This window comes from Cygnus atratus, chromosome 3, assembly GCF_013377495.2.
Source record: "Cygnus atratus isolate AKBS03 ecotype Queensland, Australia chromosome 3, CAtr_DNAZoo_HiC_assembly, whole genome shotgun sequence".
In the NCBI taxonomy this organism is placed as follows: domain Eukaryota; kingdom Metazoa; phylum Chordata; class Aves; order Anseriformes; family Anatidae; genus Cygnus; species Cygnus atratus.
Genome location: NC_066364.1, coordinates 97,733,970 through 97,749,744, shown reverse-complemented (window position 1 = coordinate 97,749,744; position 15,775 = coordinate 97,733,970). Strand labels below are relative to the sequence as shown.

Below are 15,775 nucleotides of genomic sequence, written 5' to 3'. Positions count from 1 at the left end.
TGAAGGGGTCTGACAAGTTCGCTGAATTATCCACAAATGTAAGCATTATTTTTAATCTCAAACTGGCAAGAAGGATGATCAGGCTTAAAAGTATTTAATTATGAAATAAGTCATGCTAAATTTAAACTTCCCACCTACAGGTTAAATTTCCTCTAACAAAATGATGGCCAGCTTGTCACAGCATAGTAGCGCTGACACTTCCATACACAGACATACCTAAGTAACTGGTTACATCAACAGCATTGTTTAGCTGAACTTCCTCTAGTTTTATTACATATTGAAATCAAATAGCTCATGGAGACTTGGTCTTGCCTCATCACCTTTAAGACTTAATTAATTGTATATCTTTTATGTTCTATCTAGATAAACATACATTTTTCAAAGCTAGAAGTTTTTCATTCTGGATTTCATTAGTTTTTACAAACTACACACTTTTTGACACTACTCGTACATATTACTACTGATTTCCCCACGAAGACCCCAGAAGTAATTATTTTTGCATCTCCAGCAACAAAAATATTCAGCAACATTATGAATTATAATTGAAACTAGCCAACATAATTATTTCGAATGCTGTATGCAAGGAGATCTTCCTATGTTGTCGCCCTTAGACAACAGTAAAATAGTAAGTATCACGGTTGTATAGAGATTCAAGATGTCTCTAGTATCAAACAATACCTGAGTTTAGGTATGAAAAGACACTTTTTGATAACGATTAATATACTTCTGCCATGAAACTTAACTTGTTTGACAGAAACGCACAAATTCGTATATTCCTTTTCTGACTTCTTCAGGTGAACTAAAATACCACATACCTGTAATACCTTCAGGAAAGAAATAAAAAGTATAGCAACTGGCAAGTTAAAGCCCTTGAACTGACAGTAGAATAATCAAGGAGGGTGGCCTAGGCAGAGTAAGGGAGCAATACTGAATGAACCTTGAGCAGAACACCAGTTTGGAAGGGAAGAAACAGACAGAAAGGAACAGCCTGATTTTGAAACATCTTGAAAGGAGACGAGACTCTAACACGGACACAAGGAGGCTCCATACAATTTCATACGGGATATTTTAATATTTGTTGTAAAAGACTGCAAGGCAATGAAACACCTCTGCTAAACAAGACACATTTTAACAACTATTTTGAGTAGAAACATATGTTGGGCATTTTATGAGTGGAATGATCCGCCTGCTCTGGGTACGAGCACCAGAGAAGCTGATACAGCTTGCAGGAATGTAAGTACACTAATAACTTAAGCATGTGAAGACATGCTTCTCTTGCATAATTAATATACAATTCAAAAATGACCAATTTGTACAAGTTAACTGAAACAAAACTCTTTCAAAACAATACTTCAGTCTACATCTCATCTATGCTGTTTTCCTAGCATCCCATCGCATTTCTTCCTTATATCTTATCTAAATCTACCCCTCTTTGAGCTTAAAACTGTTACCCAATGTCCTATCACTACACTCACTGATAAGGAGTCCCTTCCCAGCTTTCCTGTAGGCCCCCTTTAAGTATTAGAGGGCTGCTTTAAGGTCTCCCAGGAACTTTCTCTTCTCTAGGCCAAATAACCCCAACTTTCTCAACCTGTCTTCGTAGGAGAGGCACTCCAGCACTTTGATCATCTTCATGTTGCCTAAATTAAGAGCTGAGAAAAAGAACCAAATAAAAACTGAATACCTCACTCACTATAAAGATGTGTAGCCAAAATATTAACACTAGTATGAATTAAATATGCATGGAAGTGTCTGGCATTCCAAAAATAACACGCATTGATAACTAAAGACAGGATCCACAGGAATCAAGCTCCTAAACACTGAGTAATGTGTGTTGCATATATCACAACAAGGAGGCTCATAATCAGATAAGGCCCAAGCAGAGATGATTTGTCAGCAGAAGACCTGTGCTCTGATAACAGGATGATGACAATGTTACCACATCACATATGCCACTCCTCTTGGCGTTATCCCAACAGGAAGACAGACTACATCCCTAAAAATATCCAGAAGGAGGGAACAAAGACAATTTGCAGCAACCTCGCCCAAGATTTATTGCTGCTGAAGTAAGCAAGATTCTGAATTTTTGATTCTTGAAGGGAACCTAGAAAACATTTTTCTCTAACAGTTTGCCATTTTGCCAGTCAAGAGGAAGCCAAGAGATGAAGCAAGGTCACAACACCCAAAATTACTTATCATCGATGCTGCGCACAAGTGATTCTGTCCCTACCACTTGGATGCATGCATCTTGGTGACTACATGGGGCTGTGAGGGTGTGAACAAGTGGTATGTATGAGAGTCCCCAAAATCAATTTTGTTTAATACCACTTTCTCCTTCCATACTGTCTTGCACCAAGCTTTGCTGCATTATTTTCCTACACCACTAATTAAAGTTAGTGGTATACTAACTTGAGACAGTTACATATCTGCAAAGATTCTCCAGCAAAAAATAGGGAGAGTGAGACATAACGACTGTATGTTTAAAAAAAAATAAAAAATAAAAAAAAAAGAGAGAAGAGAAGAGAGTAGGTGTCAACTCTTGTAATCAGAGAATCCTTCCACTCTGTTTATAAAGTCTAATGACTGACCATTACCACCCACTTCTTCCAGAAGATGGAGGTTGTTTATTTTAAGTCAGGACAATCATACAAGCCCAAATTTTAAAAAAATGCTTCAAGTTACCTTTAAAAACAAAATAAACAACCTCTATCACAAGCTTCCCATTAGTCCTAAAGGGCATTATCAAGTGTCACAATTAAGTGTTGAGCAAATACAGCTGGAGCTAGTGAATCATATTACTGAGTGTGTGCAAACCCCCTCCCCCTCTCAAAAAGCTTACAAAACACTTCTAGGCCCATTACTCACACAGATGGGAATCTTTTAATTAAATCTCTTCAAATTGTGACTATAAAGGCAGCAGTTTCTATGCTTAACAGGTTGCCTTACTCAAGATTTATCAACCCTTTGCAGTCTCAGAGCAAATTTACCAGCAGATGTGGCTGATAGTTTATTTTTCTTACTTTATGTTATATTCAAAAACGTTTCATGAGACAGAATACTGCAATTCTTCTGTGAACCTTCATTTGTATTAAAACATTCCACTAAGGTTCAAGGTAATGATTTGTTTCCAAATACTCACTTTGGTGATTGTCTTCAGAATAGCAAGTCGATCTTCAGGCGGTGGCAAACCCACATAGAGTGTTTTATCCAGTCTACCAGGACGCAGGATAGCTGGGTCAATTATATCTTGGGGAAGGGAGAAAACGACACAATTATCCAGAAATTATATATACATTTAGGAAAGTGTACATATGAGAAGTAATATATGCGTACTTGTACAGAGCTTCAAAAAAGCATTGGTGCAATGTGCAGCTCTGAGCATTAAAATAGCTGACTGAAATAGTTTCATCTCTGCCAGGTAGGAGCCTTTATTACCCAGTACAGGTAAGCCACATCTGGTCAAATACGGCTCATAAATACTAGTTTCATCTGGTCACAAATGAAGACAAGTCTCTGCAAATACAGTAGTAGAACGTTTTTTTCTATCATACCTAGCACAGTCAAGTGAGGAATTCCATGGTAATGTGTAACAGTGAAAAAAATGCTTTCCAGTTTGTTGAGTTGGAAAGAGCTCTACCCATATTAACCCCTGCAAATCTGCTTGAAGGCCACCATGTTAAACTAAGATTCAGAAGTACACAGGGCCAATCATAAGCACCCCCCCCGTAAACTTAATTTTACTTGTCATTTGCATTTCTACAACATATTAATTTTCTACATAGTAATACAGAATAACCATGAAAACACAAAATAGAGCTGCAAAGTACAGGATTTGTTCCCCAGGAAATGCGACAGACCCCAGATTTTATTACATCCAAAGAAGTAAGAAACCGAAGTCATCACAAATGTTCTCTAAAAACCATTCAAAACTCAAACATAATAGAAATCTCAAGCAGCCTTTTAGCACCACAGGCTTCAATATAGTACTTCCATGAACAGCAGACAAGGATGTAAATACTATGGACTACTGGTACAACAAGAGATACAAATAGGGCATGTAACATGGGAATGACCTAAATTGCTGTCATTCCTGTCCATGTTTTAACACAAACTGCCTGGACGATGCTTCTAAATGACTAAACTTCTTGATTTCCCCATCTACAAAAATTACGATGGTATAACCTAATCTGTTTCACTAAGGGATTCTAAAAATCCACATCCTACACACTACAGTAACATGAACAGCGAAATCACAGAAGCACCCACAGAAGACAAAGAAAATTGTATTTTTAACATAACAAACTTTTTTGATGTTTGTAAGGTCTACAGATATCTTGGGCAGCAGCTATTGCAAAAACCTTATCCAAAAGTAAAGGTTGAAAGTTATACCTAAGTGTTAAGCTAGAAACTACAACGAGTCCAAATGAAGCTGTTAACACCCTTAGAATTAGATCCTCTTGACAAAATGTGGCTAATAAACAAACCACATGCATTCATGTATTTTAATGCAGAAGAACTGGTAAAGGTTAAGTTGTTGATCCTTGTTGTAGGGATGTTTAAAAGCAAACAAAACCAAAACAATGCACATGGAAGCACAGTTGTCTTTTTTTTTTTTTTAAACTGAAAAGAAGAACATTTACTTAAATCTATTGAAATTCCAGCCATCTGACCCTACCACAATGTGATCTTTCTTCCCTTTTTAAATATGTACAGAGTTTTGTTCAAATTATACTGACACCTGTGCTTAAAGGGCAACACATAGAATGAATGCATACATTAAAAATTGCTCCACTACCTTTTTCTTGGGCAAAAAACTTTTTTTTTTCCCCCCAAGATACAGCAGTCATGACCAGAGACATCTATGTAGGCAAAAACAGCTATTGAGAATGTGACAAGAACGGTGGAAAGTAACAAAAAACCCTCTAAGATGATATACTAATTTAATCCAGACAGATGAAACATGGGTTAAACACAACTCCTGCCGTGGCAGGCCCAGACAAGAACATCTTTCCTGTACTACTGTGCACAGTGCTATATTTGTTATGTTATCTTGCTTTCAGCGCAAATGCACTTTCCTGTTTCTGTATCTCTGTGGAAGGAAGTTTTGCCACACATTAAAATGAGATTACAGAATTTGCACAACAGATCAATTACAACCATCAAAACAAATACTCTCAATAGGGACTGTATTACAACACCATGCACTTCAATGTTCCATTCAAAAGCTCTTAATGATTTTAATATGGAAAATATCATTTCCATTTTACATGCTGAGAAAATAGCACTTGCCACTCTGTCCAACAATTTTAAGTTAGTGATCCAGTCTAAAGATACATTCATCCATCTGTATGTAAACATGGCCTGCATTCAAAGAGCTACAACTCACGCTAACTCAATAAGCCACAGTAATGGAGGTTTACACAGTGAAGTCCATTCTGCAATTCAAAACACAGATCTACACTTCCCATTTTCTTATGAGTAAATTCACGTCACTCTATGGGTTCAGACCTGAGCCTTTCCTCAAGCTTCTGGGACTGAAGTTCTCTGCAAAACTTGAAAAATTAAAACCATATAACACAGACATTCCTTCTTCCTCTTTGGTCAAACTCTCTCATTAGATGCATTTCATATTTGTTTAAACAAATAAGTAATGCTGCCTTTTTAGGAATTTCATAGCATTCCATCCTGATAAATTATAATGTTCTCTCCATATTTAATATCTGGAAACTTACCTAGACAGCATAGATTCAACTTTAGATTTAATGTTTTAATTAAATTAAGATAATTATTTTAGAGACCTGTTTCAAAGCGTATTATTATCTTCCAAGTTGAAAAGTGAAAAATATTATCTTTCAAGTCTGAAAGGAAATCATGGAAAATCGATGGCACACAATACTTCTTTTCCAAGCAGCTGTCTCAGGGAGGAACAACTGCCGCATTTTTATTAAGAGAAATGTTTAGTTAGTAACTTTCTGTCTTGGTTTCCTAATGCAGTCAATTATGTTGGCTATGCCACTGGAAGACAGTAGTATCCTTTTTGCATGTAAGCTGGCAAAGTGGCATAAGGAGACATTTAGAGTACATCCATCCCTTGCTTTGTTTTTGCAGGTTAGAACTGGCACTAGCCTCCAGAAAATCATGTCGTATTTCAGATTACTGCATTGCTCTCCAAACTACTGCAAAACATTACCTTCTTCACTAAACTCTATTGAAAATTACTTTGCGTGGAGGCCTATAATGTGACATTATGTTGTCCTATAATAAAATCTATTAATCTCACACTCATTTCCAGTTGATAATTCATGCCTTATCTTAATTATACACAAGTCAACAAAGTTAAGGAAATTTTTTCACATCGCAGCAAAAAAGACTACTGTGTTGAGTCCATCAAGCTTCTCCTATATTCACTACAGCATTTTAAATTATATTCAAAGTATACAATGTTCTGGAATGTAAGCTCAGAAGCTCTAAAAGGGTTTCAGAAACTCTACAAAGATGCTCCCAGCATCTTTGGTCTACGTTACCAAAGCCTGTGGAAGATATACAACACAATTTGTGTGAATTAAAACTATTATAAAAGAAACTGTTCCCTGTATCACATATTAAGTAGTTTTTTAGATCTTATATTGCCTTTAACTCAGCAACATTTATGAACAAGTAAAAGCAAAACAAAAAAATCAAAACTATTGTCATAGCAAGTAAAGACTAATATTTTATTATGCTTTAATATTTAATTATGCTTTTGTGGTTCAGATGAACAGCTCTACAAAACTAACATAAATCTGCTAAACGAAACAGAACTCACTGAAACTGGGACCATGTTTTAAGATAACAGCAGAAGGGGAATTTTACAAGAATTAATTTGAAAAAAGCTAGAGAAACGACCATGGATATAACTGAAGACATCACTGCAATTACACTGAGCTTAAATCAGTATCAGTTTGTTGTGCTGCACTGATTACTTGTGTTTTCTCAGGTTAAATACAGTTCCTTGGATTCCATGGTAACTACTGCTGATGCCTTGGCCAGCATTTCTCTAAAGAGTCTATAAACATTCAAGGCCTGAAGAAGTAAGAAAAGAGGAGAAAGCAGCAGTATCCAGTACTGCAACTCACACTTGTATCTAAAAAATTGTGGGAAATTACAGACCTTACTTAACTGTAGTGCTTTATGTTTTTCTAAGTGTTTAGTCTCGGATTTGAGGAAGGAAGTAGACTAAAAAGTAATACACTTATTCTGACCCAGAAAGTTTCTAACAGGACATGTCATTTCTGCCTCTTTCTCTCTCTCTTTTTAATGACGTTGAAGGCTTTAAATATTTTCTCCTCTCAGGCAAAGTTTGACAGTGTTCTGCATTTAGGTGCAAAGAGATTGAGTTGGGAATAATACTGCATCCCTACTAATTTACAGTAGTCAAGACAGATTTTCAAAGGACTTTCAAAGTCACTTTGAAAGTGCAAAAAACATTCAAATGTTCTTCTTTTAAGCACTGATTAAAGGTTTATTTCAGCAACCCCAGAATAAGAACTACCACTTGCAAACTGTGTGTGATAAAGAAAAAGAACCAATGTGTGGTGCATGCCCTTTTGACAAAATGGGAATCAGACAGTCCAGGTCCTTAAAAGCTACCAAAAAAAACAGGTTTTTTTTTTGTCAGTCTTGAGCCATGGGTCATAAAAAACACCACCATTATGCGATGGACTCCTTGTCACAGGAGTTGCCTCACTAGAACAACTGTGCTAGGAACATATGTTGATGCTAAAACTGACTGAGCCACTACTACCCTGTTACTATTGTTCATGATAACAATATTACTGTGAGGTAAGACTCATCTTTTGGTACCACTGTCTCTGAAACTACAATGCTGACAGCATACACAGTTGTTATGAACAGTTACATCAATAAAGTATAAAAGCTACCATGCAAGGAACCATTTTAAAGAAGAAGCAAATTGCAAAGCTGTTTTGTATCCCATTAAATTACATTAACATGGATTAAAAAAAAGATGATACCTCATACTTCATAATACGGACCTAGTGGGAGAATTCGGGAAGCTCTGTGGGGACAAATTATTTAGATTTCTACTGTACAAATACCCACCATTTCTATTCAACCTAGCTATGTCAAGAAACTCTTTCATCCAAATGTCAGACTTACAAAGAAAAAGCTTTTCAAGCACTACAACTTGTATTGTTTGTAGGAGTCATTTAACTGCATTTGCCAAGGTAAACTATCGTTCCCCTTCAGGTCTCTGCTTGGACATTTAGGTCTTAGGGCAGTAAGAGCATGGACTTCACTGTTACTACCAGCATTGTCCTCCTATTAAGTGAACAGATGATATTATCAAAACTTCATTTGGTGAACACTGCCTATTCCTAAGCTCAATAATTGTTAAATAAACTACACAAGTAAAAAAGTGAGTTTCCATGGTTTAGCCGCAATGATAGTAAAAAATGTTCTGGTAAAAGCTGCATCAACTGGAAGCTATATTTCTTCACACTGACAAATCCAGGTATCACAGCAGAAGTCTGTAGTCTAAACGTATCCAAAGTGTTATTCATATACACAACTGATATCCTTCTCAAGTAAGAGATCCATCCTATCTAAAACACATAAATAACTGCATCCTCTAGGAAAAGATGGATGTCCCAAGCTTTGCTGTTCATAAATGATTTATTACATTGGCAAACTCCTTTATGTAATTCATTTCCATTTACAAATTTTGCAGATACATTTATTCCCTTCAATTTGATGATTATATTTGCTATTCTTGCCTTAGGATTTTCTTTATGCAAGGCATTTTTACTTCATATTCACTTTTACATCAAGGTCATTTGCTAGTAATACACTGCTTAGTTCACGCCTTAAAAATCTCCAGCCTTCCCTTATTTCAACCTTCGTTTCTCAGGAATATTTTGCAATTTTAACTATTCCAGTACAGTAATACAATAAGTCTGAACAAGTCAACAGTAACTTCTAACTAAAAATTAAAAAAAAAAAAAAAAATCCAGAGATTATACATACCAATATACAAAGGTAATATATGTCAATACAAAGGCAAAACTGCATCCCATGTGAGGCTTATAAAGTCACAGATTTACAATTGCATAGATGTATACTTCATATATGCATGAAAATAAGACCCGCAAGCATGTACAGAGTTAGTGTAAATCTAAACAAGCAAAGCTGAGAATTAATAAAAACCTGTGACACAAATTTTCATATATTACAATTAACATCTGAATGGCATGCACTCTGAACTGGCCCTTATAAATCTACTAAACTGCTTTGAAATCTGTCTGTTCTTCACAATCTTCAGTCATAAAAGACTAGTCTATCCCAGATAACAGCACAGTCAGACCATGTGGGTGTTAAAGGATGCAGAAGGAACATTGTGTCTCTATGAGAGGAGTCATTAGCTCAGAGCAGTGCCACATGACATCCCTGAAAGTATTTGCCTCATTTACACTTGTGGTACACCTGGGATGGCACTGCAGGAAGTCAAATCGGATGCTTCCTCAACTACAGAGGTTGGAATTCTCGGCCCAAGTTACCAGTTAGAGATCATTACAAGTTGACTGCAATCAGCAATTAGATACCTACTTCTAATGAAGCCCTCAAGAAACTAACTAATAAATCAACCTGCTTAATACAAATGATTGCACTAATATAACTCATTTAGTGAGAGATCCCTTTTCTAAGGAACCATGATGACACTACTACCAGCACCCTTGGTACTTTCAACAGTATCTGTATATAGATTTCCCATATTACACAACCTTCATTCTTTTTCAACATGGGATTAGGTAGTTCAGAATCATCATGCTCATGCCAGGAAAACTTACTGCTCTAAATCAAAGAATTTCCATAGGCAAAGACAGATTAAGTATCTACTGTTCATACTTCACCATGTAGGTAGCTTGATAGTCTATCCTGGTGAAAAGAATTTGAGACAGAAAGATTTACCTCAAAATCTTTGAATTTCTGACTGCTGGAAAATACAAAACCACCACACAACTGTCTATTCTAAGTAATTTCATACCAAATTTTCCATAATCTATAGGACCCAAGCACTTCAAGCATTTTAACTTCTTCGTCTTCAAATTTACATCCAAAGTAGCTATGCTACTATTTTTCCTTGCTAAGTATTTTTTATCAGAATTCTACGGTTCGTCCTTATGTAACACATGGGTATATGAAACAATGAACTTTGTCCTGTTGTTATGGGTAATTTACCAAATACACAAATACTCATTCCAAAATTCTGCTACCTCCAACCAGTACGTTTTTACTACGATAGACTATTAACCATGTATTTCATTTCAGTTGCAATATTCAGAACAACGTTAATAATTGAGGAAATGCAACATCTTCAGGCATGTTTTTTTTTAGTAACAACAAGTTTCTTTACTCATAATTCTTGGCATCTAGATGGAGTTCCAATTCAGGAATAAACAAATTTCTTGCTATGGATAAAACAAGGGACTTCTCTGTAATACGAAAAGAGGTACCAAGTTGGCTATAAAACACACAATGTCTGTGAAGTAGATCTCCATGTTTAGCTTATTAATTAAAGATGCTACAGGAATTGCAAAAGCTACCAAAAAAAGCTACCAAAAATTGAGAAGCCATCAATCTTTTATGTTCCATGGAGATATTCCAAAGTTCAATTAAGTCACAGGTCTTTCTAAGTATGTTACAGAAGTGGTATCAGGTTCTAATTAAGACATGTTTTAAAGATGTTGCTTTATCTCATGCTGTCATTCGCAAGAATGCAGAACAGACTAAACATATTGGTAAGAAGAGGTTCAAATTTGAAGTATTGTAATTTTAAGTACAGAACAAGGTTAATTAATGAATTTAAACATGTAAGAACACGTGATTTCATGACAACAGAATTAATAATGTTTCATTTGTTGTTTCTCTTCCTTATGTTTTTGGGTGCTTACCTGGCCTGTTTGTGGCAGCCATAATGAAAACCTGCTGACGATTCTCAAGACCATCCATCTCTGTGAGTAACTGGTTAACTACTCGAACACTGGCTCCTGACTTTAAAAGAACAAATTTGAAAAAAAAAATTGAGAATGTAAATATTTTCATATAAAAGAAACAAAAGATTTACTAGCTCCCCACATTTAAATACTACTCAAAACCACTTTTAAGCACCTTTAATATAGTTGCATATTGAATTTCTACTATCATACTCTCAGCTTTTTCTACCCCAAGTTTATGCTAACTATATGCTTGCCACACATATTACACTGGGCAAACCTTTTCTTCCCCATTAAAAATGAAGAACTCACTTAAATACAGCTACAGAACTACACTAATCATTCTCCCACCTACCTCAACAAAAAGGCCCAAAAGTTCCCAATATTCAGGCTTGGAAAAAAAATGTTCTATAAATATTTAAACTTCTGAAACAGCAGTTTCTGCAACTAAGCTCACTGGAAAGGAATGACTCGTAGTCAAATGCTAACTCCGTAGCAATGAGATCATAGAGCCATAGAATGGTTTGGGTTAGAAGGAACCTTAAAGATCATCTAATTCCAACCCCACTAGACCAGGTTGCTCAAAGCCCCATCCAACCTGGCCTTGAACACTTCCAGGGATGGGGCATCCACAACGTCTCTGGGCAGCCTGTGCCAGTGTCTCACCACGCTCTGAGTGAAGAATTTCTTCCTAATATCTAATCTAAATCTACCCTTTTTTAATTTAAAGCCATTCCCCCATGTGTTATCACTAAATTCCCTGACAAAGAGTCCCTCTCCAGCTTTCCTGTAGGCTCCCTTTAGGGTACAGGAAGGCCGCTGTAAGGTCTTCCTGTAGCCTTCTCTTCTCCAGGCTGAACAGCTCCAACTCTCCCAGCCTGTCTTTGTAGGAGAGATGTTTCAGCTCCTTGATCATCTTTGTGGCCCTCCTCTGGACTCCTTCTAATACTTCCATGTCCTTCTTGTGCTGGGGGCCCCAGAGCTGAACACAGTATATTCCAGGTGGGGTTTTGTTTCACAAGAGCTGAGTAGAGGGGGAGAATCCCCTCCCATGGCCTGCTGGCCATGCTTCTTTTGATGCAGCCCAGGATACGGTTGGCTTTCTGGGCTGCGAGCTCCCATTGCCAGCTCATGTCGAGCTTCTCATCAATCATCACCACCAGGTCCTTCTCATCAGGGCTGCTTTCAATCCATTTTCTGCCCAGCCTGTACTTGAGAATGCCCCAGCCCACATGCCTATAACCAAAGATCCTGGAGATCCTATAAGATGCCTATAACCGAAAATCCCAGATATCCTACAACCAAACTGAATAGATTAATCTGAATTTCATTCTAAATCTGGGGAGACAGAGAGAAAAAACACAGGTGCTAAGGAACAAGTTTTCATTAAACAGCAAAACTGCTTGATGATTTTGAAGAATGTTGTGCTATTATTTTAAACATACAAAAATAAATGTTATATGCTGCATAAATCTATGTTGCATATAATATATACCATATATTATATATATGTTGCATTATTATTTTAAACACATGAAAATATACATTTGCCTACAGATAAGAAGAATATGTGGCGAAAATGAACATAGGCTTCAAAAAGCCAGTGGAAACTCCAAACATACTGAATCTCAATTATGATTCCCAAGGATTGTTACTGGTATTACAGCATGAAGAATACAGTCAGAAGTCTCCTGCCCAGACAATAGAATCATAAAATATCATAAGCAAGAAGGGACCCACAAGGATTATCAAGTCCAACTCCTGGCTCCACACAGGACCACCCAAAAATCAAACCATCTGTCCGTGAGCATTGTCCAAACACTTCTTGAACTCCAATAGTCTTGCTGCCGTGACCACTTCACTGGGTAACCTGTTCCAGTGCCCGACCACCATCCCTCAGTGAAGAAACTTTTCTTAACAGTTTAAAGGAGACTGTGAAGAGCCTGGGGTGCATTCGGAAGAGTGTTACCAGGAGGTCAAGGCAGGTGATCCTCCCCATCTATTCAACCCTGGTGAAGCCACACCTGGAGTAGTGGGTCCAGTTCTGGGCTCCCCAGTACAAGAGGGACATGGGGCTACTGAAGCGAGTCCAGAGGAGGGCAACGAAGATGATCAGAGGACTGGAGCACCTGTCGTACGAGGACAGGCTGAGAGAACTGGGCCTGTTTAGCCTGGAAAAGAGAAGACTGAGGGGAGACCTCATCGATGTGTATAAATATCTGCAGGGAGGGTGTCAAGAGCCGGTCTCTTTTCAGTTGTGCTCAGCAACAGGAAGAGAGGCACCGGGCACAAACTGAAACACAGAAAGTTCTGGCTGAATATGAGAGTGCATTTCTTTACTGTGAGGGTGAGAGAGCACAGGAACAGGTTGCCAAGAGATGTTGTGGAGTCTCCATATCTGGAGATATTCAAAACCTGCCTGGATGCCATCCTACGCAATGTGCTCTAGGTGATCCTGATCAGCAGAGGGGTTGGACTAGATGATCTTCAGAGGTCCCTTCCAACCTCAGCCACTGTGATTCTGTGAGCTGTACACGCAACTAGTTGCTGCCTGCTGCTGCCACAGAAAGGAAACACAGCAAAGCCAAAGCACACTTGTTCCACTCCTTGGCTATCACCTATGCCTACTGTGGTGCCTAAGTAATCAGATTTAAAAAGTTTAAATAGATTAAAAGGATTAATCAAACTTTCTCTTTCCTACAGATTTGAAATACAGTCCTTCTGTTAAAGTCATTGATGTCAGTATCTGAACAGAACTGTATGCAGCTTATATATTGAAACAAGCATCTCTCAGCCATCAACCTACATGTACCAGTACAATATCATAAAAACAGACGCATTTCCTCTGCAGAAAAAGCAGCTTTCCATTTAACACACTAACAGTTTGCACTAGAAATGCTTCCAAAAGCAGAAGTTAATTCTAGATGTATGTAATAACTATTCCAAAGCAAAAATCGAGACAGAAAATTTAATGGGTGGAATAGTTCTGAAGTCTAATGCATTCCAGACCAGCTCCTGTCTCAAATATTTTCATGACCCAGTTCATATTGTTCAAACCAGTACACACTTGTAAGCATTACAGTTGCATACAGGTGTCAGGATTTGGCCAGAAATTAATCATGGTATTAAACTGCACTCCTTCATCTTTTCCTGTGGCTTTACACAGTCAAGTTGGTGAATAGCCACATTCTCTACGTATTTTTTTTAATATATACATACAGATACTAACAGAAGTATTAAGCTTTATAAAATATTTCTGTTGCTAGCACAATGCCACAAAAACTGTAACTAAGTATTTATTTATGGAAATATTTTGAGACTTACTTCACGGTCAGATCTCCGAGGGCACAAAGCATCAACTTCATCAAAAAATATAACACAAGGGGCTGAATTCCTGGCACGCTGGAATACCTGACGTACAGCACGTTCACTTTCACCAACATACTAAAACAAATGACAAAACACAGTGAAACAATGTAAGACATGAAGATTTTACTAGGAAAAAAAACAGTTTTAAACACAATTTAAGATGCTTTCCAAGGGAGAAGGACAACCTGCTAACTGAATTACTTCACTCAACTCCGCTGTATCTATTTCCTTATTGTACTAGATTTACATGTGAACATGAATGTTGTCATTAGCTCACTTTTGACAGTTCCCAGTATACACAGAGTTTAAGAGAATTCCTACTTTCTGGGGAATAAATCTGACTTGTTATCGTTTTGATGATGAGAATTAACAAATATAATCTTCACTAAGGACCTTGTTATTCTTAACTGTTTAAAAAACTCCAGTGAGCAATTTGAATACAATAAATATCTGAAGCTCATTAAGTAATTGCCTGAAGATGGGGTAATTGGGAGATAAGGAACTGAAATATAAGCCAGAACCTCACTTTGCAACCCCATTTATAGAATCTTATATTTTCACTTATAGAATCACAGAGTCATTAAGGTTGGAAAAGACCTCCAGGATCATCCAGTCTAACCATCCCCCTACCACCAATGTCACCCATCAAACCATGTCCCTAAGCACCACGTCCAACCATTTCTCAAACACCCCCGGGGACGGTGATGCCACCACCTCCCTTGGCAACCTGTTCCAATGCCTGATTACTCCTGAGAAGAAATTTCTCATAATTTCCAACCTGAACCTCCCAGGCCCCTCACCAGCTTCATAGCCCTTCTCTAGACATACTCCAGGGCCTCGATGTCCTTCTTGTAGTGAGGGGCCCAGAACTGAACACAGCACTCGAGGTGCGGCCTCACCAGAGCAGAGTACAGGGGGACGATCACCTCCCTGGCCCTGCTGGCTGCACCATTCCTGACACAAGCCAGGATGCCGTTGGCCTTCTGGGCCACCTGGGCACACTGCCAGCTCATGTTCAGGTGAGCATCAACCAGCACCCCCAGATCTTTTTCCTCTGCACAGCTTTCCAGCCACTCTGCCCCAAGCCTGTAGCGCTGCATGGGGTTGGTGTGACCAAAGTGCAGGACCCGGCACTTGGCCATGTTGAACCTCATCCCATTGGCCTCTGCCCATCGACCCAACCTGTCCAGGTCCCTCTGCAGGGCCTTCCTACCCTCCGGCAGATCGACACTTCCCCTCAACTTGGTGTCGTCTGCAAATTTAATGAGGGTGCACTCAATTCCCTCATCCAAGTCATCAATAAAGGTATTAAAGAGGATTAATTAATGAACAGTCCTATTTCCTGCCTGATATCAGTATCTGAAGTACACAAAAAAGTTTGGGAAAAGAATAATCAAATCTAATATTTTATTTTT

The 15,775-nt window shown here is 38.0% G+C and overlaps 1 protein-coding gene across 3 annotated transcripts in view; it reads right to left on the bottom strand.

The window, feature by feature from the left end:
• Nucleotides 1–15,775, bottom strand: part of NVL (nuclear VCP like) — a 43,378-nt gene that overhangs the window by 9,663 nt on the left and 17,940 nt on the right. For all 3 annotated transcript variants that reach the window (XM_035556956.2, XM_035556966.2, XM_035556983.2), the window contains exons 17-19: nt 14,316–14,435; nt 10,950–11,049; nt 3,140–3,246 (exon numbers count right to left, since the gene is read on the bottom strand). In XM_035556956.2, the coding sequence (XP_035412849.1) occupies nt 3,140–3,246; nt 10,950–11,049; nt 14,316–14,435 (327 nt within the window). The remainder of the gene's footprint in view (nt 1–3,139; nt 3,247–10,949; nt 11,050–14,315; nt 14,436–15,775) is intronic.